Raw genomic sequence first — 24,637 nt, 5'->3', positions numbered from 1 at the left:
CAAGATACACATAAAATAAGGTAAATTTGTATTAAAATAAATATGCAAAATACACATAAAATAAGGTAAATTTGTATTGAAATAGATATGCGAGATACACATAAAATAATCTAAACTTGTATCAAAATATATATATACAAATACACATAAAACAGTGTAAATTTTAAAACTTTCTAATACCACGCCCCTCTACGAATGGGTCCATCCCTGACTCCCTACACGCATATTATAGATAACATAATTCGGTACCAGATTTAACGGCAATGGCAAACCAAACTAAAGATAATAGAGGCGATAATTATGCATTTCTCCATAAATTCTCAATATTAGCCCACTCGGTCAGCTGTCACCGTCCGCCGCGGCCCAGACCGAGGCCGCGGGAGGGGGCGGATGTCAACAAAGGAGTCGAGGCCGCGGCGTGAGGATGACAGTTGATATAGACTATGACGAAAACAGCCACAGTGAGTACCCAGAAGAGGATAATTACAATGATATAAAACCCTTGGACCTAATATTCACATAGACCGTCATGCCTTCCCGCCCCCCGCCGTGCCCGCGCCCCCCAGCCTGTCACGGGGCGCGGCGCACACCCCTCGCCCGTGACAGGAGGAGGCATTAAGGGGATATACGGGATGATAGATAAAGGAATACGGAGATAAATAGTAACAATAAATTAATTAATGAAGAGTCAAATGAACGTCAGAGAGGAGAAAAGGTTAAGTTAGGGGCAATAATAAATGGTGGAATAAGTAAATAAATAGTAAAAAACAAATGAATTAAGTATGGAGTTATTGACGTCAGAGAGGAGGAAAGGTTAAGTTAGGGGCAATAATAAACGGAGAAATAAGTAAATAAATAGTAAAAAATAAATGAATTAAGTATAGAGTTATTGATGTCAGAGAGGAGGAAAGGTTAAGTTAGCGGCAATAATAAATGGAGGAATAAGTAAATAAGTAGTAAAAAATAAATGAATTAAGTATAGAGTTATTGACGTCAGAGAGGAGGAAAGGTTAAGTTAGAGGCACACACAATAATAAACAGGAAAAGGTAGATAGTAGAAGTAAATGAATAAATAGGAATAAGTAAATAAATGGTAAAGATAAATTAATAGATAAAGAGTTAAACCAACGTCACAAGATAAATTGGGGGCTTCGTGGTGCAGTGGTTAGCACACTCAGCTCACAACCGAGAGAGCCCGGGTTCGATTCCCGGGCGGAGTGGAAAAATTTGGGCGGCTTTTCCGATACCCTATGCCCCTGTCCACCCAGCAGTGAATGGGTACCAGGTATTAATCGGGGGTTGTGTCCCGTCTCCTGGGGTCTGTTCCCTTCTCCTATAATTCCTTCCCCTTCTGTCTCTCTCCGGCATATGACCACAGATGTTGCGCCGACTGAACGAAACTTTTCCTTCACTCTTTCTTTTCCTCTCCTCTTGCTCCTGCTTTTTCATTCTCTTCCTCCTTCTCCTCCTCCTCAATTTTTGTATCATTGTTTATTCTCTTCCTCCTTCTCCTCCTCCTCTTTTTTGGTATCACAGTATGTAATTATCCTCTCCCTCCTTCCTCCATCTCCTTCACCCTTTCTTTTCCTCTCTTCTTGCTCCTGTTTTTTTCATTCTCTTCCTTCTCCTCCTCCTCATTTTATCAGTTCTTCTCTTCCTTTCCATTAACTGATTGACTTACTGATGCCTGTCACATGTTCCGCGCCCCCACAGAGACGGTGGCGGAGCAGGAGCTGAGGCGCTACAACCACATCGTTGAGCAGCATGGCGACCAGCTGGAGGAGATCATCGAGGCGCTGGGCCCCCACCCCGCCCCGCCCTGGGACCCCAAGTTTGACCCCATCACCCTCCAGGCAAGCACACACTGACTGACTGGCTGTGATGGGCAATTGTACACACACTATGGAGAGGAATGGACTTTGATAATGATAGCAATAGTCTGATGTTGTTAGGAAGAGCAATGTACTGTTGTAGAAGCATTAAGCCTCATTCTGTAGTGCACTAATATATCACAACACAAAGGGAGAGGGTCAGTGCCACCCCCTTCAGACAACACAGCTTTAGCCGATAAAACCGATGGATAATAATTTGTAGAAGCACCGATACACATACCTGAATGGCTGTATGGAGTGGTGAGTGTGCGTTCTCCTCCTCACAGATGTCCGATAATTTGGGCGGCTTTTCCGATACCCTACGCCCCTGTCCACCAAGCACTGAATGGGTACCAGGTATTAATCAGGGGTTGTGTCCCGTCTCCTGGGATCTGTACCCTGCTCCTATAATTCCTGCCTCTTCTGTCTCTCTCCGGCATATGACCACAGATGTTGCGCCGACTAAACGAAACTTTCCTTTTTTTTCCTCCCAGATGGCGCCGTTCGAACACGTGTCGATGGTGAGGCTGGTGCAAGCGGGCAACAAGGTGGTGAACAAGGTGGTGCTGGCCCTCAGTGCGCTCTGCCTGGAGGTGACACAGCTGGTGGATGAGGCACGCACCCACCTCTACCCGCCCCTCTTGCTCTATGGCAGTGGAGGTAAGGGGTCGGGGGGCTCCTTAACCCGTCCGCTCAAAACTCAAAACTTTCTAAATGTCAGGTCACTTCTTTCATACTTTATGCATCATTATTTTGAAGATAATTTTGCTGGAGATTATGGAAAGAATAGGTCAGTTCTTTCACACTATATGTCTCATTATTTAGAAGATAATTTTGCTGGAGACTAAAGAAACAACAGGTCAGTTATTTCACACTATGCACCCCTCCTCCATATTATCTGTTCATTGCTGACTTTCTTTCTTGTTTTCATTTATTTTTTGACCTTGAGTTTCTTCCATTACTTAAAAAAAAAATGTTCATTGTGTCAGACTGCATCACACCTAGGAAGATACTTTTTTGAGGTGCCGTACGTTCGTTACAGTGGACGCGGACGGCGAGAAAACAGGTGAGTCGCAGGTGAGCCTCTCGCGGGTGCTGCCCACGCTGCACCGCGCCGCCTGCTACGTGCATCGCGTCCTGAGGGTGGTGCGGAACATCATGCACCAGATGACCGCACTCTACCACCCAGAGAAGAAGAAGAGAAGCGGGACCGTCGATGTGTCTGATGTGCACTTCCAGGTTAGGGACGTTTTTTTTTTTTTTTTTCCTATTTTCCTATTTCCTAATTTTTTTTTCAACTTTAGGCCTATTTTTTATTTCAACTTTAGGCCTTTTTTTTCAATGTTAGGCCTTTTTTTCAACTTTAGGCCTATTTTTATTTTTTTTCAACTTTAGGCCTATTTTTTTCTTTTTTCAACTTTAGGCCTATTTTTTATTTCAACTTTAGGCATTTATTTTTCAATGTTAAGCCTTTTTTTTCAACTTAAGGCCTTTTTTTTTTACTTTAGGCCTTTTTTTTCAATGTTAAGCCTTTTTTCAACTTTAGGCCTATTTTTATATATTTGTTCAACTTTAGGCTTTTTTTTAATTTTCAACTTAGGGCCTATTTTTTTTCTCTTTTTTTCAAGTTTAGGCCTTTTTTCTATTTTTTTCAAGTTTAGGCCTATTTTATTTCTTTTTTTCTCTTTTTTTCAATTTAGGCCCATTTTTTCCTCTTTTTTTTCTTTCTTTTTCATCCAGGTTTGTGTCTATTTTTCTTCTTTTTCTGTTTCTTTTTTTCTCTTCTTTTTCTTCCAGGTTTGGGTCAGTTTTTTTTTCCTTTTTCTCTCGTTTTTTTCTTCTTTCAAGTTTGTGTCCACTCTTCTTTTCTCTTTGTCTTATAATCTTCTTTTCAATCCTTAATTTTCTATCTTTTCTTTTTTCTTATTTTCCTTCCATAAAAAAGGGTCGGCAATATCACTTCCGAAGCCCAGGGTCACAAATCATCCTATCCCTTCCCCCAGGTTATGTACGAGCACCTTGGGTCACTGATGGGCACACTTATCACCCTGGACGAGGTGGTGCTGAGTAACGCGGTGCTACATGAACACTGGGGGGCGTACCGGCGGCTGGTACGCTCGGCCGGGTCGGACCAGCTCAGGTTTGGGCAGGACAAGGCAACGCTGCAGCCCCTGGAGAAGCTGCTGGCCGATGTGGAGGCAACGGTCATGCAGGGAACAATGTTTGCGGTGAGGGGGATGAGAGAGAGAGAGAGAGAAAGAGAGAGAGGGAGAGGGAGAGAAGAGAAGAGAAGAGAAGAGAAGGGAAGGGAAGGGAAGGAAAGGGAAAGAGAGACCAGCCTTGACATGCGAATATGATGCAAGTCTTAACACACACATTTAAGGGCTCAGTATTTACAGGGACATCACTTTTCCAGGAGGTTCAACTTATTCCTCAGTCAAACACATCATAAGCTTGGTGAGAGGGAGTCAGTGTGTTATGTGAGACCAGCCTTAACATGCAAATATAATGCAAGTCTTAACACACACATTTAAGGGCTCGGTATTTACAGGGACATCACTTTTCCAGGAGGTTCAACTTATTCCTCAGTCAAACACATCATAAGCTTGGTGAGAGGGAGTCAGTGTGTTATGTGAGACTAGCCTTAACATGCAAATATAATGCAAGTCTTAACACACACATTTAAGGGCTCAGTATTTACAGGGACATTGCTTTTCCAGGAGGTTCAACTTATTCCTTAGTCAAATATATCATAAGCTTGGCGAGAGGGAGTCAGTTTGTTATGTTAGACCAGCCTTAACATGTGAATATAATGCAAGTCTTAACACACACATTTAAGGGCTCAGTATTTACAGGGACATCACTTTTCCAGGAGGTTCAACTTATTCCTTAATCATACGAATCATAAACTTGTGTGGGAGTCAGTTTTTTATGCAAGATCAGCTTTGACTATGGTGCCTCAGTGCATATAGAAACTTGTACTCTGAAGGCCAGTGCTCCAGTCTGATCCTAACGCCTTCCCCTCTCATAGTCAGTGGTGCGACAACCCTACGATGTGGACGGCCTGGTGGTGACGCGGAACGGCCTGCTGCGGGAGGAAATGATGACGGTGATCCTGGGGTGGTGCGGACAGGTGGGTGGACTTAGCCGAGCATGTGGAGTTGGGTGGACAAAATGACTGACTCCGACTCAAGGGAATTTTGAGGTTGTGACTGACCGGACTCCACCCCACTCCCCCTTCCACTCTTCCACAATACAGTGGTGGGAAAATCGAACCCAGGCACACCATACCACACCACACCCAGCCACACCACACCACACCCAGCCACACCACCAGGTTAAAAATGTCAAATAAAAGTTATGCCACGTGTTTCAGCTGGAACAGAGCAGCAGCGACGGGTGGTGGTGCGACAACCAGCCTCAGGTGGTGGGGGTCACAGCCCTGGCAGCGTTCCACCAAGTGATCTTTGACACCCAGGAGAAGAGGCTGGCCAGGACCTTGGGGAACCTCTTCAGAAAGGTACTCAGGGTGATGACACTCTTAAAATTTGGTGATTGCTCCTTCATTGACCTTATGCACCTCCTGTTTCCTATCATGACCTCAATCTTTCACCCGTTTTGGACTGATGTAACTTTCTTGATTTCTTTTTTTGACCCTATGCACCTTATTTCCTATCATGACCTCCCATTTCAGCTTCTGTTTAGGGTCTCATGTATCTTTCTTGATGTCTTCTTTGACCTTAAGCATCTCCTATGTCCTCTCGTGACCTCCCATTTCAGCTTCCGTTTAGGGTCTCATGTATCTTTCTTGATGTCTTCTTTGACCTTAAGCATCTCCTATGTCCTCTCATGACCTCCACCATTCCCCCAGTTTAGGACTCATGTATCTTTCTTGATGTCTTCTTTGACCTTAAGCATCTCCTATGTCCTCTCATGACCTCCCATTTCAGCTTCCGTTTAGGGTCTCATGTAGTTTTCTTGATGTTTTCTTTGACCTTAAGCATCTCCTATGTCCTCTCATGACCTCCCATTTCAGCTTCCGTTTAGGGTCTCATGTAGTTTTCTTGATGTTTTCTTTGACCCTACGCACCTCCTATTTCCTGTCACGACCTTCACCTCTCCCCCAGTTCCCATGCTATGTACTGAAACTCATCTCTCTACTGGTAACCCGTCCGCTGCGATTAGCATGGATTTGGCCTTCACTGGTAGCCTGGTAACACATAGTCCAAGGTCTTTCTCTGCCTCTGTGGTGGATAGTGGAGTGTTTCCCATGTGGTATTGGTGTGCTGGATATCCCTTCACTGGTAGCCTGGTAACATACTACACTCCCAGGTCTTTCTCTGTCTCTGTGGTGGATAGTGGAGTGTTTCCCATGTGGTATTGGTGTGCTGGATATCCCTTCACTGGTAGCCTGGTAACATACACTCCCAGGTCTTTCTCTGCCTCTGTGGTGGATGGTGGAGTGTTTCCCATGTGGTATTGGTGTGCTGGATATCCCTTCACTGGTAGCCTGGTAACATACACTCCCAGGTCTTTCTCTGCCTCTGTGGTGGATAGTGGAGTGTTTCCCATGTGGTATTGGTATGCTGGATATCCCTTCACTGGTAGCCTGGTAACATACACTCCCAGGTCTTTCTCTGCCTCTGTGGTGGATAGTGGAGTGTTTCCCATGTGGTATTGGTGTGCTGGATATCCCTTCACTGGTAGCCTAGTAACATACACTCCCAGGTCTTTCTCTGCCTCTATGGTGGATAGTGGAGTGTTTCCCATGTGGTATTGGTGTGCTGGATATCCCCTCCCAAGGTGCAGGACTTTACATGTTTCTCCATTGAATTGTAGCAGCCACTTTTTGTTCCACTCCTGTAGCTTGGTGATGTCTTCTGGTAGGAAATCCACAGTCAAGGGGTTAGTCAGCCCAATGCAAGAGTTAACCATTATCTTCCAATTGCAACCCACCTCACAACCTTGCATCTCATCATCATCATCATCATTTCATCGACGCCTGCTCCTAGGATCTCCCACCAGGGGATGGCCATGGCAGAAGAGTTTCCATCTTTCTCTATCTATGTAGACACTCCCTCCTTGCCTGCTCAAAGTTTCTCAAGGATTTTTCACCCCTCTCTCTGCATCTCTCACTGGTATATACACTTAGTGCCTCATATTTCCTCTCATGACCTCCACCTGTGTTTCCAGTTCCCGTGCGTCACGCTGGTCGGCTCGGTGGTGTGGATGGCCGAGCGTCACATCCCGTCTGTGGCGCCAACCCTCGGGCAATTCTTTGACCGCAAGACACAGGACGCTCTGCTCACCTTCCGAACCAACTACCTGTCCCAGAAGACCCAGACCATTGCCAAGGAAGCCAAAACCGTCAATTTGCAGGTAACGTACAATCCAGTCCACCTCACAAGCTCTCTGATCTATTGTTATTTTCATGCTTACTGTTCTGTGGTGGCCGAACTGGTAGCGTACTGGGCCCACATTCACCGCGTGATGGACGACGCGGGTTCGAATCCCCACGCTACCACTTGGATTTTTCAGTCACCGCCGAGTGGCTTAAAACTACCCACATGCTGTCCTGAAGACCACCCATCAACCCAGACTCTAGAGGAAGCCGTCCAAGCGAATCAAGAACGAGTTCCGGGGGGCAGCATGAGCCAATGCAAGATGGCGCCACTATAAACACTCGCCTGCGCCAGAACGGGCTGGGCCGACCATCAGGCCCCACCTGGAAGAAGCCTTGGGCCGACCATCAGGCCCCACCTGGAAGAAGCCTTGGGCCGACCATCAGGCCCCACCTGGAAGAAGCCTTGGGCCGACCATCAGGCCCCACCTGGAAGAAGCCTTGGGCCGACCATCAGGCCCCACCTGGAAGAAGCCTTGGGCCGACCATCAGGCCCCACCTGGAAGAAGCCTTGGGCCGACCATCAGGCCCCACCTGGAAGAAGCCTTGGGCCGACCATCAGGCCCCACCTGGAAGAAGCCTTGGGCCGACCATCAGGCCCCACCTGGAAGAAGCCTTGGGCCGACCATCAGGCCCCACCTGGAAGAAGCCTTGGGCCGACCATCAGGCCCCACCTGGAAGAAGCCTTGGGCCGACCATCAGGCCCCACCTGGAAGAAGCCTTGGGCCGACCATCAGGCCCCACCTGGAAGAAGCCTTGGGCCGACCATCAGGCCCCACCAGGAAGATGCCTACCGGCGCAACAGGCAACGACGTAAAAAAAAAAAAAAAAAAAAAAAAATCTGGTCGGTGGTGTCAAACTCTTCTGCCTCTCACATCAATTATTTCCCAAGGCCAGAAAGGAGATCAGTCAGGTTCTAATGAGTGTTTTGGGGGGTTGATAGTAGAGAGGAAGGGTCAAACTACCACCAGGGTCATAAATCTACCCCTGGAAATACCCCAAACTCCTACGAAAGCCTTGTCGAATGTATGTTTCTTAGGTTCATGGTACAGAAGGAGGGTCAAACTACCACCAGGGTCATAAATCTACCCCTGGAAATGCCCAAAACTCCTACGAAAGCCTTGTCGAATGTATGTTTCTTAGGTTCATGGTACAGAAGAAGGGTCAAACTACCACCAGGGTCATGAAACTACCCCTGGAAATGCCCAAAACTCCCATGAAAGCCTTGTCAAACATGTGCCTGGGTGCTGAAATGTTTAATAATACGCCCTTTGTGTCCGCGATAAGTGTGCAATGGTTTCTTTATCAAGGGAAGAACTCACTGTCCCCTCTCTCTCTCTCTCTCTCTCTATCTCCTCTCAAGACACCCATATCAGTGTAACACAACAAGAGCCACAACAGACCAAGTCCCTCTTCCATATCCCATTGCTGTGTTTCCCTGCAGGTGTGTGGCTGGGCGGTCAACCTGGACGCTGCTTCCCGGAAACACTCCAGTCACATGAACAACCAGGACCTCAACCAGCGAGCGTCCCTACTCCTCCAGGTACTGACGCAGCTTCTCCTTCCCTTCAGTGTTGCCAGAATGGACGAAAAGTATCAGTAGTGTATGTGTGCGTAGTATTATGAGTAGCGGGCTTTTTTTTCACGTTTGTTAACTTTTTTATGCCCTTGAACTGACTCCTCTGCTGTATAAAAAAAAGACACCTCTCCTCCAAAAACTGACCTCTCTCTTGGCCACTCCTCTTAATTCTCTCTATAGGAGCACTGATTTGCGGGCTCTTTTTTCATTATTGTTTTCTTTTTTTGCCCTTGAGCTGTTTCCTTTACTGTAAAAAAAAAGCATGAAGGCTGCACGCTACTTAAGTTTTCAATCTGTTACTTGCTACTTGATTTTCTGGGGGTAGATCTTTTAATGTACTGGGCTGCGTTATGTTGAAATCTGCTGCTTTTGTGGTGTGTGTGTATTTACCTAGTTGTAGTTTTAAAGGGCCTGGGCTTTACGCTCGTGTGGTCCCGTCTCCGTATCTGCATCTATCCAACTTTTCCTTAAAGCTTTGCACACCCCTCGCCGATACTACATCCTCACTTAGTCTGTTCCAAACCTCTATATTTCTTTGCAGGAAGCTATATTTCTTTATGTCTCTCAAGCATCTTCCCTTCCTCGATATTTTGCTATGTCCTCGTGTTCCTGGTGGTATGTTACTGGTTGTCGAAAGAGTCTGGCAGCCTTCCCTTCCCACCTTGCCCTGCCTTGTCTTTCCTTTTCCCTGTGTGGCTTGGCTCTCAGAGTAAGGAAGGTTTGTTTACTGGCTCTTGCATGCCACTCTGATTACTGTTGAGGTGTGTGTGTGTGCTACTGGTTGTCGAAAGAGTCTGGCAGCCTTCCCTTCCTGCCCTGCCCTGCCTCTCCTTGCCTTTTCCCTGTGTGGCTTGGCTCTCAGAGTAAGGAAGGTTTGTTTACTGGCTCTTGCATGCCACTCTGATTACTGTTGAGGTGTGTGTGTGTGCTACTGGTTGTCGAAAGAGTCTGGCAGCCTTCCCTTCCCGCCCTGCCCTGCCTCTCCTTGCCTTTTCCCTGTGTGGCTTGGCTCTCAGAGTAAGGAAAGTTTGTTTGCTGGTTCTTGCTTGGCATTCCGATTACTGTCTTCTTTTTTCTTTTCTTTTTTGTCTCTTCCTCTTCTTCGTCTTCTTTTTCTTCTTCATTCTCCTCTTCTTCCTCTTTATTTTCTTCTTTTTCATTCTCTTTTGACCTCCTGTTCTAGTTCTTTTATCGGAACAGTGGCTGGCGGGCAATTTTGTTACTACTTTGTTTCGTGCCCTTGAGCTGTCTCCCTCGCTGTAAAAAAATAATAAATAAATAAAAAATCCCCCTGCCTCTCCTCTGCCTCCCCCAGGGCCTGATCTTGGCACACAGCGTGAAGTACAGCGTGGAGACGGTGCTCAACCTACACACCGCGCTGGGTCGGCCCATGGGCAAGGCATGTGCCCTCAGCGTGTGTCACCTGGTGGAGTCCCTCAAGGCCATCGAGCACACCTACCACCGCCACGGCTCCCTCCTGGCAGACTCCATCCCACATGTGATCCAGTACCTCACCTACCAAGTGCTCTCCATCGTGGCCACTACCAAGGTGACTCCAGGGACTCGTGAATGTGGGAGGAGAGTGTTGACTTGTGAATGTAGGAGCAGTTTGTAGCTATCTTTCAAGGGCATCTTCATTGGTTCACGCACACCATTCACAAGGGAGCAGTTTCGGTAGACTTTTTATACACCTCAAGGGCAACAAAGAAAATATGCAGGGACTTGTATCTGTAGGAGCAGCTTGTTGACTTAGCTTACGAGGGCATGTTCACTCAGTCACACACACCATTCACAAGTTGTTTCTGTATGAGCAGTTTGTAGACTTATTTTTTGAGGGCATCTTCACTAATTCACACACACACACCATTCACAAGGGACTCATTTATGTAGGAGCAGCTTGTTGACTTAGCTTACAAGGGCATTTTCACTCAGTCACACACACCATTCACAAGTTGTTTCTGTACGAGCAGTTTGTAGACTTATTTTTTGAGGGCATCTTCACTAATTCACACACACACACCATTCACAAGGGACTCATTTATGTAGAAGCAGCTTGTTGACTTGTATATATCTTATGAGGGCATTTTCACTCATTCACACACTCCCTTCACAAGTGGTTTTTCATGTACAAATTCTCAATAGCTCTTCGCTGTGACTTCTCTTTCTCCTAATACTCCTGTACCTTTATCTTAATGTTTTCCAGGTGGTTATCCTTATAAATATCCCCTATGGTCCTCAGCCCTATCACATCAACCATTTCCAAAGGTCAAAGAGGGGGTCAGTCAGGTTTTCATGAGGGTTTTTTTAGGTTCATGGTACAGAGGAAGGGTCAAACTACCACCAGGGTCATAAAACTATCCCTGGAAATGCCCACAACTCCTATGAAAGTCTTGCCAAATATGTGTACTTGGGCGCCAAAGTTTTTAAAAAGACAGTCCTCAGCCCCAAGAAAGACATTAATTGGGGTCTCATGAGTTGTTTTGTAGGTTCATGTTATAGAAGCTTTGGCAGACTACCGCCAGGGTCATAAAACTATCCCTGGAAATGCCTGCAACTCCTATGAAAGCCTTGTCAAATATGTGTACTTGGGCGCCAAAGTTTTTAAAAAGACAGTCCTCAGCCCCAAGAAAGACATTAATTGGGGTCTCATGAGTAGTTTTGTAGGTTCATGTTATAGAAGCTTTGTCAGACTACCACCAGGGTCATAAAACTATCCCTGGAAATGCCTGCAACTGCTATGAAAGCCTTGTCAAATATGTGTACTTCGGCGCCAAGATGCTTAAGAAGAGGTCCTCAACCCCTTCCATATCCACCTCAACGTTGTCTGTATCTCACTATCCCCAGCGTCCTTCCTAACAGAGTCGTGTGTCTAGCGCTCGCCTCAACAGCTCTTCCTTGTGACTTCTCTTCTTCCTAATACTCCTGTACTTTTATCTCAGTGCTTACATCCACTCCTAGTCCGTTCCATATCCACCTCAACGTTGTCTGTATCTCACTCTCCCCGACGTCCTTCCTAACAGAGTCGTGTGTCCAGCGCTCGCTTCGACAGCTCTTCCTTGTGACTTCTCTTCTTCCTAATACTCCTGTACTTTTATCTCAGTGCTTACATTCACTCCTAGTCCGTTCCATATCCATTTCACTGTTGTCTGTATCTCACTCTCCCCGGCGTCCTTCCTAACAGAATCGTGTGTCCAGCGCTCGCTTGGACGCCCAGCGGCTGGACATCCTGATGGCCCTCAACCTGGTGGAGCAGATGCTGTCCGGCCCTGGCACCAAGGAGCGGCGGCTGGTGATGCGTGTGGCACTGTCCCTCGCCAACCAGGCCAAGGCACTGAGGGTGAGGCACTGTGGGAGCCTGGGTGTGTTGTGGCTCTTGTTGTGTTGCACTGATATGGATGTTATGTGGGGACAGAGGGAGGGAGGGAGGGTGGGGTAAAGAGGAGAGGAGAGAGAGAGTGACCCTTTCTGTGACGCAGGACGAAGATATCTCCTCGCTGCTGGTGGGTTTGCGCAGGCTGGATCTGGCGTGTGAGCTGCAGGCCAGGGTGAGGAAGGCCACCAGCTGCTGCATCCTGTACCATCACACCGTCATCCTGCCAACCTACCTCACGAACTACCAACACACTCTTGAAAATGTCCACCGTATCCACGTGAGTCAACGCATTTAAACTACCTCTATTATCATTATTATTACTATTGTTATCATTGTCGTCTGTGTAACGTTCTGTACCACCACACCGTCATCCTGCCAACCTACCTCACGAACTACCAACACACTCTTGAAAATGTCCACCGTATCCACGTGAGTCAAGACGCATTCAAACTATCACTATTGTTATTATTATTATTGTTGTCTCTTTATTGCTATAACAAAATGCAAACCACCACAAGAAACTACAACTCTTTGACTATAACTACCACCTATAACACCACTTCTAACACTGCCTATAACACCGGGAAAAGCAATACCCACACAGTTTTTTTTCTGTATACAGTAAAACCCCGATTATCCGAAATGGAAGGGGGGAAGCCTCTTTCGGATAAGCCGATTTTTCGGATAATCCGGATTTATGGCCGCCATTTTGATCGCCGCCATTTTGATCGTCGGCATTGTGGCGTTGCGACTGCCGCCGACTGACGATGTAAACAATGAAACCAAACAAACACACGCTACGCTAAACAAAGTAGTACGCTTAAAACATGTGATGTAAATGTTTTATTGTATGTTTGTCTGTGTGTCTCCTTGTCTGGACCAGTGTATGTTGATACTTGTGAGCGTTGCAGATCTGAATTGTGAATGTTGCAGAGTGCGATTGTGAATGGTTGTGCAAGCTTGCAAGTGTGACCTTGATGCATCGTGCAGGTGGAGACACAGTATGATGACTCATATTATCGCGCAACTCGTATGTTGGAAGGGGAATGTGGCATGGAGTGGAGAGGGGAGTCGTGTTTGTGTCGTTGTCTTGAGAGTACGGTGTGAGAGTAGTCGTGCAGTAGTTTGTTCGTTCGCCGCACCTACGTCCTTGCTGGGGCGAAGGTGCGGACGTGGTGTTGTTGAGAGTTTGTTTAATGTTTTTTGTCTAATACATTGATCTATTCGTTACAAGCTATTTCGGCAATACGTATTAGAAAGCATATTCATTTTAACTGTTCTTATCAATTTTAAATGTGTTAATATAGTACATATGTAGTTACTTTTATTTATTTTTGATGTTTTATAACGTTTTAGTATAGAAAAAAAATTAAATTTTAATTGCATTATCCAGATCAATTTCGGATAATCCGGTTTTTCGGATAATCCGCTTTCGGATAATCGGGGTTTTACTGTACTTATTCATAACCGACAGCATCTTCTATTTTACCCTAACTTTGAATGCATTTTTCTAAGTAACTACAACTGTTACAACCAAACCCAAACCACCACAAGAAACTACAACTCTTCCACTACATCTACCACCTATAACACCACTCCTAACACTGCCTATAACACCGGGAAAAGCAATACCAACACGGGGTTTTTTCTGTATACTTATTCATAACCGACAGCATCTATTTTACCCTAACTTTGAATGCATTTTTCTAAGTAACTACAACTGTTACAACCAAACCCAAACCACCACGAGAAACTACAACTCTTCCACTTTAAATACCACCTATAACACCACTCCTAACACTGCCTATAACACCGGGAAAAACAATACCAACACAGGGTTTTTTTTGTATACTTATTCATAACTGACAGCACCTTCTATTTTACCCTAACTTTGAATGCATTTTTCTAAGTAACTACAACTGTTACAACCAAACCCAAACCACCACAAGAAACTACAACTCTTCCACTACAACTACCACCTATAACACCACTCCTAACACTGCTTATAACACTGGGAAAAGCAATACCAACACGGTTTTTTTTCTGTATACTTATTCATAACCGACAGCACCTATTTTACCCTAACTTTGAATGCATTTTTCTAAGTAACTACAACTGTTACAACCAAACCCAAACCACCACAAGAAACTACAACTCTTTCACTATAACAACCACCTATAACACCACTCCTAACACTGCCTATAACACCGGGAAAAGCAATACCAACACGGGTTTTTTTCTGTATACTTATTCATAACCGACAGCATCTATTTTACCCTAAATTTGAATGCATTTTTCTAAGTAACTACAACTGTTACAACCAAACCCAAACCACCACGAGAAACTGCAACTCTTCCACTATAACTACCACCTATAACACCACTTCTAGCACTGCCTATAACACCGGGAAAAGCAATACCAACACAGTTTTTTTTCTGTATACTTATTCATAACCGACAGCAGCTATTTTACCCTAACTTTGAATGCATTTTTCTAAGTAACTACAACTGTTAGAACCAAACCCAAACCACCACGAGAAACTACAAGTCTTCCACTACAACTACCACCTATAACACCACTCCTAACACTGCTTATAACACCGGGAAAAGCAATACCAACAGTTTTTTTTTTTTTATACTTATTCATAGCCAACAAAACCTTCTATTTTACCCTAACTTTGAATGCATTGCTGATATGCTTCCAGTTCTTCCTGTCCCTTGCCTCAGCCTCCCCACACAGGCTAATTCATCCCGGCCTGTTTCAGTTCATGCTGGCCGCCATACAGGACTGCGCCACCTTGCTGGAGGGATGCTGCCACCTGGCCCGCCCCGAGGAACTTGTCGCTCGGTTTAGGAAGGAAGTGTATGGTTACATCAAGGAACTGGTGAGCCTCTCGGGAAAGCCGCTTCTTCTTCTTCTCTTTCTTCTTCTTTTTCCTCTTCTTTTTCTTCTTCTTCTTCATCATTTATAGTACATCTTCTCTTATTCAACATGTTACTCTTGAGAGCTGCTTCTTCTTCTTCTCTTTCTTCTTCTTTTTCCTCTTCTTTTTCTTCTTCTTCTTCATCATTTATAGTACATCTTCTCTTATTCAACATGTTACTCTTGAGAGCTGCTTCTTCTTCTTCTCTTTCTTCTTCTTTTTCTTCTTCTTCTTCATCATTTATAGTACATCTTCTCTTATTCAACATGTTACTCTTTAGAGCTGCTTCTTCTTCTCCTTCATTAATATCTATCTTCTCCCATTCAACATGTTACTTGGGTAGCTTTTAAAATGTCTGCAGATTCTCTCATTACTCATAACACTGTCTATTACCAGTCTATCACCATTCCTTAATCACTATGGCACGCTTAATCATCCTATGCATACATGTGAAGGATATAGTGATGGTGACGCTGTACATTGCCAGGTGCTGGACAAAGCGTGTCAGGAGGTTGAGACTGAGCTACGGATCAGCACACACAGCCACCTTCAGCTGGACAGTCGCAACCCCTTCCAGAGCCCCCTTAGGGACCTGTCTCCCCTGCTGGCCCTGGAGCCCTTCTGCCTCCTGTCAACTACCCTCATATCAGCAAAAGGTGAGGGAACGCTCCTGATTCTTCCTATATCACAGTGGGAGTTTTCTGTTGCTTTTTTGTTTAACCATTCCATTGTGATTGGTATGGACTTTGCCTTCACTGGTAGCCTGGTAACGTACACTCCCAGGTCTTTCTCTGCCTCTGTGGTGGATAGTGGAGTGTTTCCCATGTGGTATTGGTGTGCTGGATATCCCTTCACTGGTAGCCTGGTAACATACACTCCCAGGTCTTTCTCTGCCCCTGTGGTGGATAGTGGAGTGTTTCCCATGTGGTATTGGTGTGCTGGATATCCCTTCACTGGTAGCCTGGTAACATACACTCCCAGGTCTTTCTCTGCCTCTGTGGTGGATAGTGGAGTGTTTCCCATGTGGTATTGGTGTGCTGGATATCCCTTCACTGGTAGCCTGGTAACATACACTCCCAGGTCTTTCTCTGCCTCTGTGGTGGATAGTGGAGTGTTTCCCATGTGGTATTGGTGTGCTGGATATCCCTTCACTGGTAGCCTGGTAACATACACTCCCAGGTCTTTCTCTGCCTCTGTGGTGGATAGTGGAGTGTTTCCCATGTGGTATTGGTATGCTGGATATCCCTTCACTGGTAGCCTGGTAACATACACTCAGGTCTTTCTCTGCCTCTGTGGTGGATAGTGGAGTGTTTCCCATGTGGTATTGGTGTGCTGGATATCCCTTCACTGGTAGCCTGGTAACATACACTCCCAGGTCTTTCTCTGCCTCTGTGGTGGATAGTGGAGTGTTTCCCATGTGGTATTGGTGTGCTGGATATCCCCTCCCAAGGTGCAGGACTTTACATTTCTCTTCATTGAATTGTAGCAAACACTTTTTGTTCCATTCCTGTAGCTTGGTGATGTCTTATGGTAGGAAACCTGCAGTCAAGGGGTTAAAAATAAAATCCACCCAAAATTGACCTCTTTTAACCTTATTCTTTTTCTTCTGTCTGAACAGCATCTAGCAGGCTTTTTTTTTTTTACTTTCTCCCTTAATGTAGAAAATAGAGTGGATGTTCCTTGATACAGTTGCCTTGAAGTGGGACTTTTTTGGGGGTGTAGAGTTACAGAGTTGCAATGATTAGTATGCTCTTTTTATCCCATACTTTAACGTGGGCAACATGGGTCAATAACTGGCTCTCAGGGGTTGGTGTGTGTAGGCGGACTGGTCTTTGTTAGTCTCCCTGTAGCCTTGTATTCATATATCTAGTTGTATTTGCCAAGTTGTAGTATACAGGGCCTGAGCCACATTGTATCATCCTGTCGCCTGTATCCCCATGTGTCCTGACCCCCGTGTCCTCGCCCCTCAGACTACGTGGAGCAGTACCTGGAGCGGACCTTCTACGCCCTGACCGTGGTGGCGCCGCATGACTGGAGGACCTACGAGGAGATGCGCAACCTCGCTGCCTCAAAGTACAACCTGTTCACAGTGCCTTCACACCTGCCCTCCCACACCCTTGACCAGGTGCGCCACAGTGATGATTGTCAAAAATTAGGATAGGAACACTAATATCTGAGGACCTGATAAGAAGGGGGGGGGGGCTTCGTGGTGCAGTGGTTAGCACACTCGGCTCACAACCGAGAGAGCCCGGGTTCGATTCCCGGGCGGAGCGGAAAAGGTTGGGCAGCTTTTTTTATTATTGTTTCCTTTTTTTGTGCCCTTGAGCTGTCCCCTTTGTTGTAAAAAAAAAATAATAAACATCCCAAGACCCAATATGATGTAGGAACGCTAACCTCCGAGGGCTTGTCTTCCCCTACAGGGCGTGGACGTGCTGGAGATCATGCGTAATATCCATGTGTTTGTGCGGCACTACCTCTACAACCTCAACCAGCAGTTCTTCATCGAGGCGGCCAGCAACAACAAGCACCTCAACACCGTCACCATCAAGCACATCGCCAACTCCATTCGGACGCACGGCGCCGGGATAATAAACACAACGGTAACGGAAATTAGTCGTTCGTTACGTATTAAAACTTGAATTGAAGATGTTTGAGTATCTCGGTTGAATTTCCAGTTGTTGTTTTTTCTTCTTTTAAATGTCTCAGTTGAATTTTCAGAGCATTTTTTTCTTCTTTTAAATGTCTCAGTTGAATTTGCAGAGTATTTTTTCTTCTTCAAAATGTCTGAGTTGAATTTCCAGAGCATTTTTTCTTCTTCAAAATGTCTGAGTTGAATTTCCAGAGCATTTTTTCTTCTTCAAAATGTCTGAGTTGAATTTCTAGAGCATTTTTTTCTTCTTCAAAATGTCTGAGTTGAATTTCCAGAGTATTTTTTCTTCTTTAAAATGTCTGAGTTGAATTTCCAGAGCAGTGTTCTTCTTCAAAATGTCTGAGTTGAATTTCCAGAGTATTTTTTCTTCTTCAAAATGTCTGAGTTGAATTTCCAGAGTATTTTTTCTTCTTCAAAATGTCTGAGTTGAATTTCTGGAGCAGTTTTCTTCTTCTTCAAAATGCCTGAGTTGAATTTCCAGAGCTGTTTTCTTCTTCTTCAAAATGCCTGAGTTGAATTTCCAGAGCTGTTTTCTTCTTCTTCAAAATGCCTGAGTTGAATTTCTGGAGCAGTTTTCTTCTTCTTCAAAATGCCTGAGTTGAATTTCTGGAGCAGTTTTCTTCTTCTTCAAAATGCCTGAGTTGAATTTTCAGAGTTGTTTTCTTCTTCAAAATGTCTGAGTTGAATTTCCAGAGCATTTTTTCTTCTTCAAAATGTCTGAGTTGAATTTTCAGAGTTGTTTTCTTCTTCAAAATGTCTGAGTTGAATTTCCAGAGCATTTTTTCTTCTTCAAAATGTCTGAGTTGAATTTCTAGAGTATTTTCTTCTTCAAAATGTCTGAGAGTATTTTTTCTTCAAAATGTCTGAGTTGAATTTCCAGGTATTTTTTCTTCTTCAAAATGTCTGAGTTGAATTTTCAAAGTTGTTTTCCTTCTTCAAATCACTTCCCTCCCTCCCAAGGTTGCCAATCTCTAACAATCACAATCATAAGCACTTCTTTCCCTCACAAGACACCCAATCTCTAACAGTAACAGTCACACTCACAAGTACTTCCCTCCCTCCCAAGACTGCCATCTCTTAACAGTCACACTCACAGGTACTTCCCGCCCTCCCAAGACTGCTATCTCTTAACAGTCACACTCACAAGTACTTTCCTCCTTCCCAAGACTGCCATCTCTTAACAGTCACACTCACAAGTACTTCCCTCCCTCCCAAGACTGCCATCTCTTAACAGTCACACTCACAAGTACTTCCCTCCCTCCCAAGACTGCCATCTCTTAACAGTCACACTCACAAGTACTTCCCTCCCTCCCAAGACTGCCATCTCTTAACAGTCACACTCACAAGTACTTCCCTCCCTCCCAAGACTGCCATCTCTTAACAGTCACACTCACAGGTACTTCCCGCCCTCCCAAGACTGCTATCTCTTAACAGTCACACTCACAAGTACTTCCCTCCCTCCCAAGACTGCCATCTCTTAACAGTCACACTCACAAGTACTTCCCTCCCTCCCAAGACTGCCATCTCTTAACAGTCACACTCACAGGTACTTCCCTCCTTCCCAAGACTGCTATCTCTTAACAGTCACACTCACAGGTACTTCCCTCCTTCCCAAGACTGCCATCTCTTAACAGTCACACTCACAAGTACTTCCCGCCCTCCCAAGACTGCCATCTCTTAACAGTCACAATCTCCCGACAGGTGAACTTCACTTACCAGTTTCTGCGGCGCAAGTTCCAGGTGTTCTCCCAGTTCCTGTACGACGAGCAGATCAAGTCTCGCCTCCTGAAGGACCGACAGCTGTGGAGGGAGGTAAGGAAACATGTATCAGTCTTCCCTTACTCTGCCTGAACCTTTCCTCCAGACACACTAAACAAGTCTCTTTTGGCTACTCTTTACTTTTTACTCTTGTGGGAGAGGCGAGTAACAGGCTTTTTGTTTTTTTGTACTCTTTGTATTGCCCTTGAGCTGCTTCCTTTGATGTATAAAGAAAAGAAAAATCGCGCTTAACCCGTCCGCTGCGATTGGCACGGATTTGGCCTTCACTGGTAGCCTGGTAACATACACTCCCAGGTCTTTCTCTGTCTCTGTGGTGGATAGTGGAGTGTTTCCCATGTGGTATTGGTGTGCTGGATATCCCTTCACTGGTAGCCTGGTAACATACACTCCCAGGTCTTTCTCTGTCTCTGTGGTGGATAGTGGAGTGTTTCCCATGTGGTATTGGTGTGCTGGATATCCCTTCACTGGTAGCCTGGTAACATACACTCCCAGGTCTTTCTCTGCCTCTGTGGTGGATAGTGGAGTGTTTCCCATGTGGTATTGGTGTGCTGGATATCCCTTCACTGGTAGCCTGGTAACATATACTCCCAGGTCTTTCTCTGCCTCTGTGGTGGATAGTGGAGTGTTTCCCATGTGGTATTGGTATGCTGGATATCCCCTCCCAAGGTGCAGGACTTTACATTTTTCTTCATTGAATTGTAGCAGCCACTTTTTGATCCACTCCTGTAGCTTGGTGATGTCTGACTGTAGGAAATCCACAGTCAGGGGGTTAACCTGATTACCTTCACACACACACACATACACTCACACACACACAAAAAAGTCCCAACAGCCCCAAATTGATAAATCTCATTGAAATAACGCCTCTGTTTTGTTTTCATTTCTTTGGTACCAATCTTACATGAAATAAAGACTACTGTATATTTTTTCGTACATTCTTCTGAGTCTGCTTCAAGGAGTTAACGCCTCACCTCACTGTTCCGCAGGCCAAGGCGACCCAGGAGTACTTCCCCTACGAGAGCGCTGAGAAGTTCAACCGAAACATCAGGAAGCTTGGCGTCTCCCCCGAGGGACTCTCCTTCCTGGACCAGTTCAGAGGACTCATGTCACACATCGGTAAGACTTACCCACCACCACCACCACCAGCCTCATTCTTGTGTTCACTGCAGCAGCGTTCTACAAATTTTTCAGCATCCCCATGACCCATGTGCAAGCCTCTTTACTGTACTAAAAGCTGTGTGCCCCTGCCATCTGTTTTATATCTGGAGAGGTGGTGAGCCTTACAGCAGCAGAGTTAGGTTAAGAAGGAATGATTGGGAAAGGAGGAAAGGAGGGGAGAGTGTAGTGCAGCTGACTTGCCTGATAGACGACCCTCCCATAACTTATGTACTTTGCGAGGGGGTACTTCTTTGGCCGACTGGTTAAGGAGTGGCTCTCCCGTCTCGCTGGTCACGGGTTGAATCATGAACACACATTTGGCGTCCACACTGGCAAGTGGCAGCTGAGTCTGAGTCACAATCCAGCCGCCGCGCTGCCACAGTCTGCGAACCCTGTACTGTACACGACCATTACACATCCGCCCAGCAGGAGGCTGCTTGGGCAACGAAATGCTTAGAAATACGACTCCATAAGCTATTTCTAAAGGTCAAGGAGGGGTCAGGGGGTCAGTCGGATTCTAACTGGAGTTGTAAGGAACAACGGCTGTTATTTCTGATCATAAATTTTGAAGTATTCGTCAGATTATTCGCAGAATACGAATACTTTCCCTTGTATTCCAACACGAATGAGAATACTTTGTGTCGCAGGCAATGCCATGGGGTTCGTGCGTCTGGTTCGGTCTGGCGGGCTACACTGCTCCAGCAACGCCGCGCGCTTCATCCCCGACCTGGAGGACGTGCCCAGCCTGGAGGAGCTGTGTCGGGAGGCCCACACGTCCCCGCAGACCCTGGCGGCCGCAGAGAACCTGGACGCTGTCATCAACAACAAAAGATTAATAGAATATTCATGGATTTATTTCCCGGTCACGGTGCAGAAGTCGGGCATATTTTCTTTTTTCTAGCCTCACATAACTGTCCATGGAAATCCCAGAAACTTCTACGAGAGGCTTTTCAAGCCTGAGGCGCCGATACGTTAAGATTACTACGGCCTGGAGTGCCAGGTGGCGGTGCTCGACCCTCTGTGTGTGTGTGTTGGCGAGGGAAGTGTTCTGCTGGTGTGTGGGCGGCTGTGCTTCCCGCCCGCCCCAGCCAGCACACGCCCATGGGACCGGTTCCTTATCCAAGAAGTAGAAAAAGCACACAGTGAAGGCCGCCCGCACACAAGGCAGACAGAAAGATAAGCAGCCAGGCATTGTGGCAGGCATACAGGTAGCTAGGTGGGTAGGAAGGCAGGTAGTAATAATAATAATAATAATAATAATAATAATAATAATAATAATAATAATAATAATAATAATAATAATAATAACAATAATAACACAGGCGGATTCGAACGCTGGTCCCCGACTGTGTGACCTCGAGAAGGATGGAGTCCAGGACGCCGCGCTGAGGCCCACGCTGCTGCAGGTGTGTGTGTGTGTGTGTGTGTGTGTGTGTGTGTGTGTGTGTGTGTGTGTGTGTGTGTAAGTAGAACATAAACCTATCTCTCTCTCTCTCTATCTATCTATCTATTTATCTATCCATCAATTTATCTATCTAATCATATGTCTATCTGTCAGTCTGTCTATTTACGAGTGTGTGTGTGTGTGTGTGTGTGTGTGTGTGTGTGTGTGTGTGTGTGTGTGTGTGTGTGTGTGTGTGTGTGTGTGTGTGTGTGTGTGTGTGTGTGTGTGTGTGAGTGTGTCTGTGTGTGTGTGTGTGTGTGTGTGTGTGTGTGTGTGTGTGTGTGTGTGTGTGTGTGTGTGTGTGTGTGTGTGTGTGTGTGTGTGTGTGTGTTGGTCAGGTCGAGGGTTTAGCGGTGTCCCGACGCTCCCTCCTGCAGGTGGCGAGCATCCTGCTGTCGTCGCTGGCCACGCTGCAGTTCGGCATAAGCTACTCCTGGCCCAACTCCCTCGCCGGCGACCTCCGCACCGACAACTCCACGCTCCTCGGCCACCAGATCTCCGTCACCTCCGTCGGCCGCGACCTCGTCGGTGAGTCCCTGCGGCCTCGCGCCCACTAACACTCGATGGCACTAACCTCCCGCAGCATGCATGGCCTTCGAAGGGCACTGTTCGACGGCTCTCCCTGGCACGCCCTGCCAGCCCGGCCACTCTTCGCAGACGCCCCCAGTCAGGTGTTGGTGGCGGATTTGGCACATTTTTTTCCAGTTTCCTCGCTCCGTGGCGTCACCTTCATCATCCAGCATCGGTTTTCAGCGCGGGGCTCTCTGGACTCCTCTCAGCAACACGAACATTTTTTCCCTGCATGCCGGTGGGTTGCTCTGCTGTTTGCTCAGACTCCCAGGAAGCGCTGCCTTCCTGGAGGATCAGCGCGGCACCCGCACAGTAATCCTTGACGTTACAGCTGGATGGTCCGGCCAAAACAAGGAGGCGTCCGATGAACTTTTGCTGTGTCCCTCCCTGGCCACGCCTCTGGTCCTGGGCGAGGAGGCCGACGAGGCGGCGCGGGCATGGCTGGAGCCGCCGCTGCTTATGCCCCATCACATCCCCGCGTCTTGCAGGGGCCTGTAGGCTGTGCACCCCCACCCCCCTGCGGTCCACTTCTAACAGGCGTGGCGACACAGGAGGCAGGACCTGACTCCCACGACCAAGATGAGGGAGGTCATAGCCAGGGGTGGGCGGTGCTCCTGCATCAGGGGTCACGGGGGGGAGATAGTTCCGCACCCGCGGCCCCTTCACGCAGGGCTTCCTCGTGTCCCGGGGAGTCCCGCCACACCGTGGTGACCGATTGGTCCCTCTGACTGTTCAGCACTTACGGGTAGAGTGCCCCAGTCCAGGGGACCTGCGAAACGGTGCCCCTCCCGGTGCAGGGGCACACTTTCTCTCCCCCCTGGTGCTGGGGTAAGAGGCGCCCTCCCCGGGACATGCAAGAACCCATGCCTGCAAGAGGTTGGCGTCTGTTAACCCACAAAAAACGATCCTCCCGGAAACAGAAGACGCCAAGCCGTGCACACGCCTGGTGGCCTCCTTCCCCTAATGCCATGCACCGTGTTTATGTGCAGGCAGCGTGTGGCGAGAGGGACTCAGCACGACGCCTCACCGCTTCTCAGAAAAGTTGTTCGGCGACATGAACAAAGTTGCTTCAGTGAATGCCATTAATTTTTTTTCAAACAAACCCGTAACCGTGATCTGATTGTTTAATTTCGCTATTAAACCACGGTGGGCTTTTATTAGTGTTAATTCGCTTCTCGCACAAGGGGACGAATGTGTTCTGCTGAGTGAGTAAGTGATTTTTAAGGTTTAGCCAGGCTTCATCTACGTTGCCGTCATCTGATAGTTGTATTTCTGTTAGTTTTTGTCGGATTTCTACGAAGTTAGCTCTTTTGAAATTGGGCACCTTTACTTTATTTTCAGTCACTGATGATTGAGCTCTAATGTCGACGCGCACTAATTTATGATCGCAAGAACCGAGGTGTTCTCCTACCGTGACACTACTGACTAGGTTATCTTGGGTCGTTATAACAAGGTCGAGTATATTATTTTGTCAAGTTGGCTCAGAAACCATTTGGCTTAGATAATTTTCTTCTAGAAATTCGATCATTCTATGTGACTCGCCTTCTGTACCTGACAGTGTCGCCCAGTCGATATGGGGGAGGTCAAAGTCTCCTAATATCAGTGAGTCGTTGTTATTAAGTGACTGCCTTAAGACGCTGTACATTTCAAGGTTTCAAGGATGAAAATTATGATGTAATCTATCTTGATTTTAGTAAAGCGTTTGACAAAGTTCCTCACCAACGACTGTTGCTTAAATTACAGGCTCACGGAGTAGAGGGTAAAGTTTTGAACTGGGTCAAGGCGTGGCTTAGCAATAGGAAGCAAAGAGTGCAAATCAATGGTAAAAGATCTGACTGGGGATGTGTGGGGTCCCACAAGGTTCGGTATTAGGTCCACTTTTGTTTATT

At 46.5% G+C, this 24,637-nt stretch overlaps 2 protein-coding genes and 1 long non-coding RNA gene across 4 annotated transcripts; 2 read left to right on the top strand and 1 right to left on the bottom strand.

Annotated features, from left to right (window-relative positions):
- Positions 1-313: 313 nt before the first annotated feature.
- LOC126988114 (WASH complex subunit 4-like) lies at positions 314-23,734 on the top strand. Of its 2 annotated transcripts, XM_050845918.1 has the most exons (21): positions 314-461; positions 1,714-1,853; positions 2,366-2,531; positions 2,914-3,110; positions 3,875-4,099; positions 4,903-5,004; positions 5,248-5,391; positions 7,065-7,250; positions 8,717-8,815; positions 10,167-10,400; positions 12,033-12,188; positions 12,328-12,501; positions 14,989-15,108; positions 15,635-15,803; positions 17,118-17,272; positions 17,568-17,747; positions 19,499-19,609; positions 20,563-20,692; positions 21,382-21,950; positions 22,057-22,140; positions 22,556-23,734. In XM_050845918.1, exons 1-19 carry the CDS (start codon positions 425-427, stop codon positions 21,633-21,635), a joined length of 2,979 nt encoding a protein of 992 aa, XP_050701875.1. In that variant the 5' UTR covers positions 314-424; the 3' UTR covers positions 21,636-21,950; positions 22,057-22,140; positions 22,556-23,734. The 2 variants fall into 2 exon arrangements, with proteins under 2 accessions (XP_050701875.1, XP_050701876.1); XM_050845919.1 differs by lacking the exon at positions 21,382-21,950.
- On the bottom strand, positions 5,398-6,089 carry LOC126988117 (uncharacterized). The gene is made up of 3 exons (XR_007741465.1): positions 5,953-6,089; positions 5,640-5,866; positions 5,398-5,553 (listed from the first exon to the last, which is right to left on the bottom strand). It is a non-coding gene; the product is annotated as an uncharacterized LOC126988117 (long non-coding RNA).
- On the top strand, positions 5,874-7,051 carry LOC126988115 (uncharacterized). Its single transcript, XM_050845920.1, has 2 exons — positions 5,874-6,500; positions 6,600-7,051. The coding sequence occupies exons 1-2, from the start codon at positions 5,881-5,883 to the stop codon at positions 6,940-6,942; spliced, it is 963 nt and encodes a 320-aa protein (XP_050701877.1). The 5' UTR covers positions 5,874-5,880; the 3' UTR covers positions 6,943-7,051.
- Positions 23,735-24,637: the final 903 nt, after the last annotated feature.

The sequence above is a fragment of the Eriocheir sinensis genome, chromosome 68 (assembly GCF_024679095.1).
Source record: "Eriocheir sinensis breed Jianghai 21 chromosome 68, ASM2467909v1, whole genome shotgun sequence".
Taxonomy (NCBI): domain Eukaryota; kingdom Metazoa; phylum Arthropoda; class Malacostraca; order Decapoda; family Varunidae; genus Eriocheir; species Eriocheir sinensis.
The sequence above is the reverse complement of the archived record's forward strand: the minus strand, read 5'-3'. Positions and strand labels throughout refer to the sequence as shown.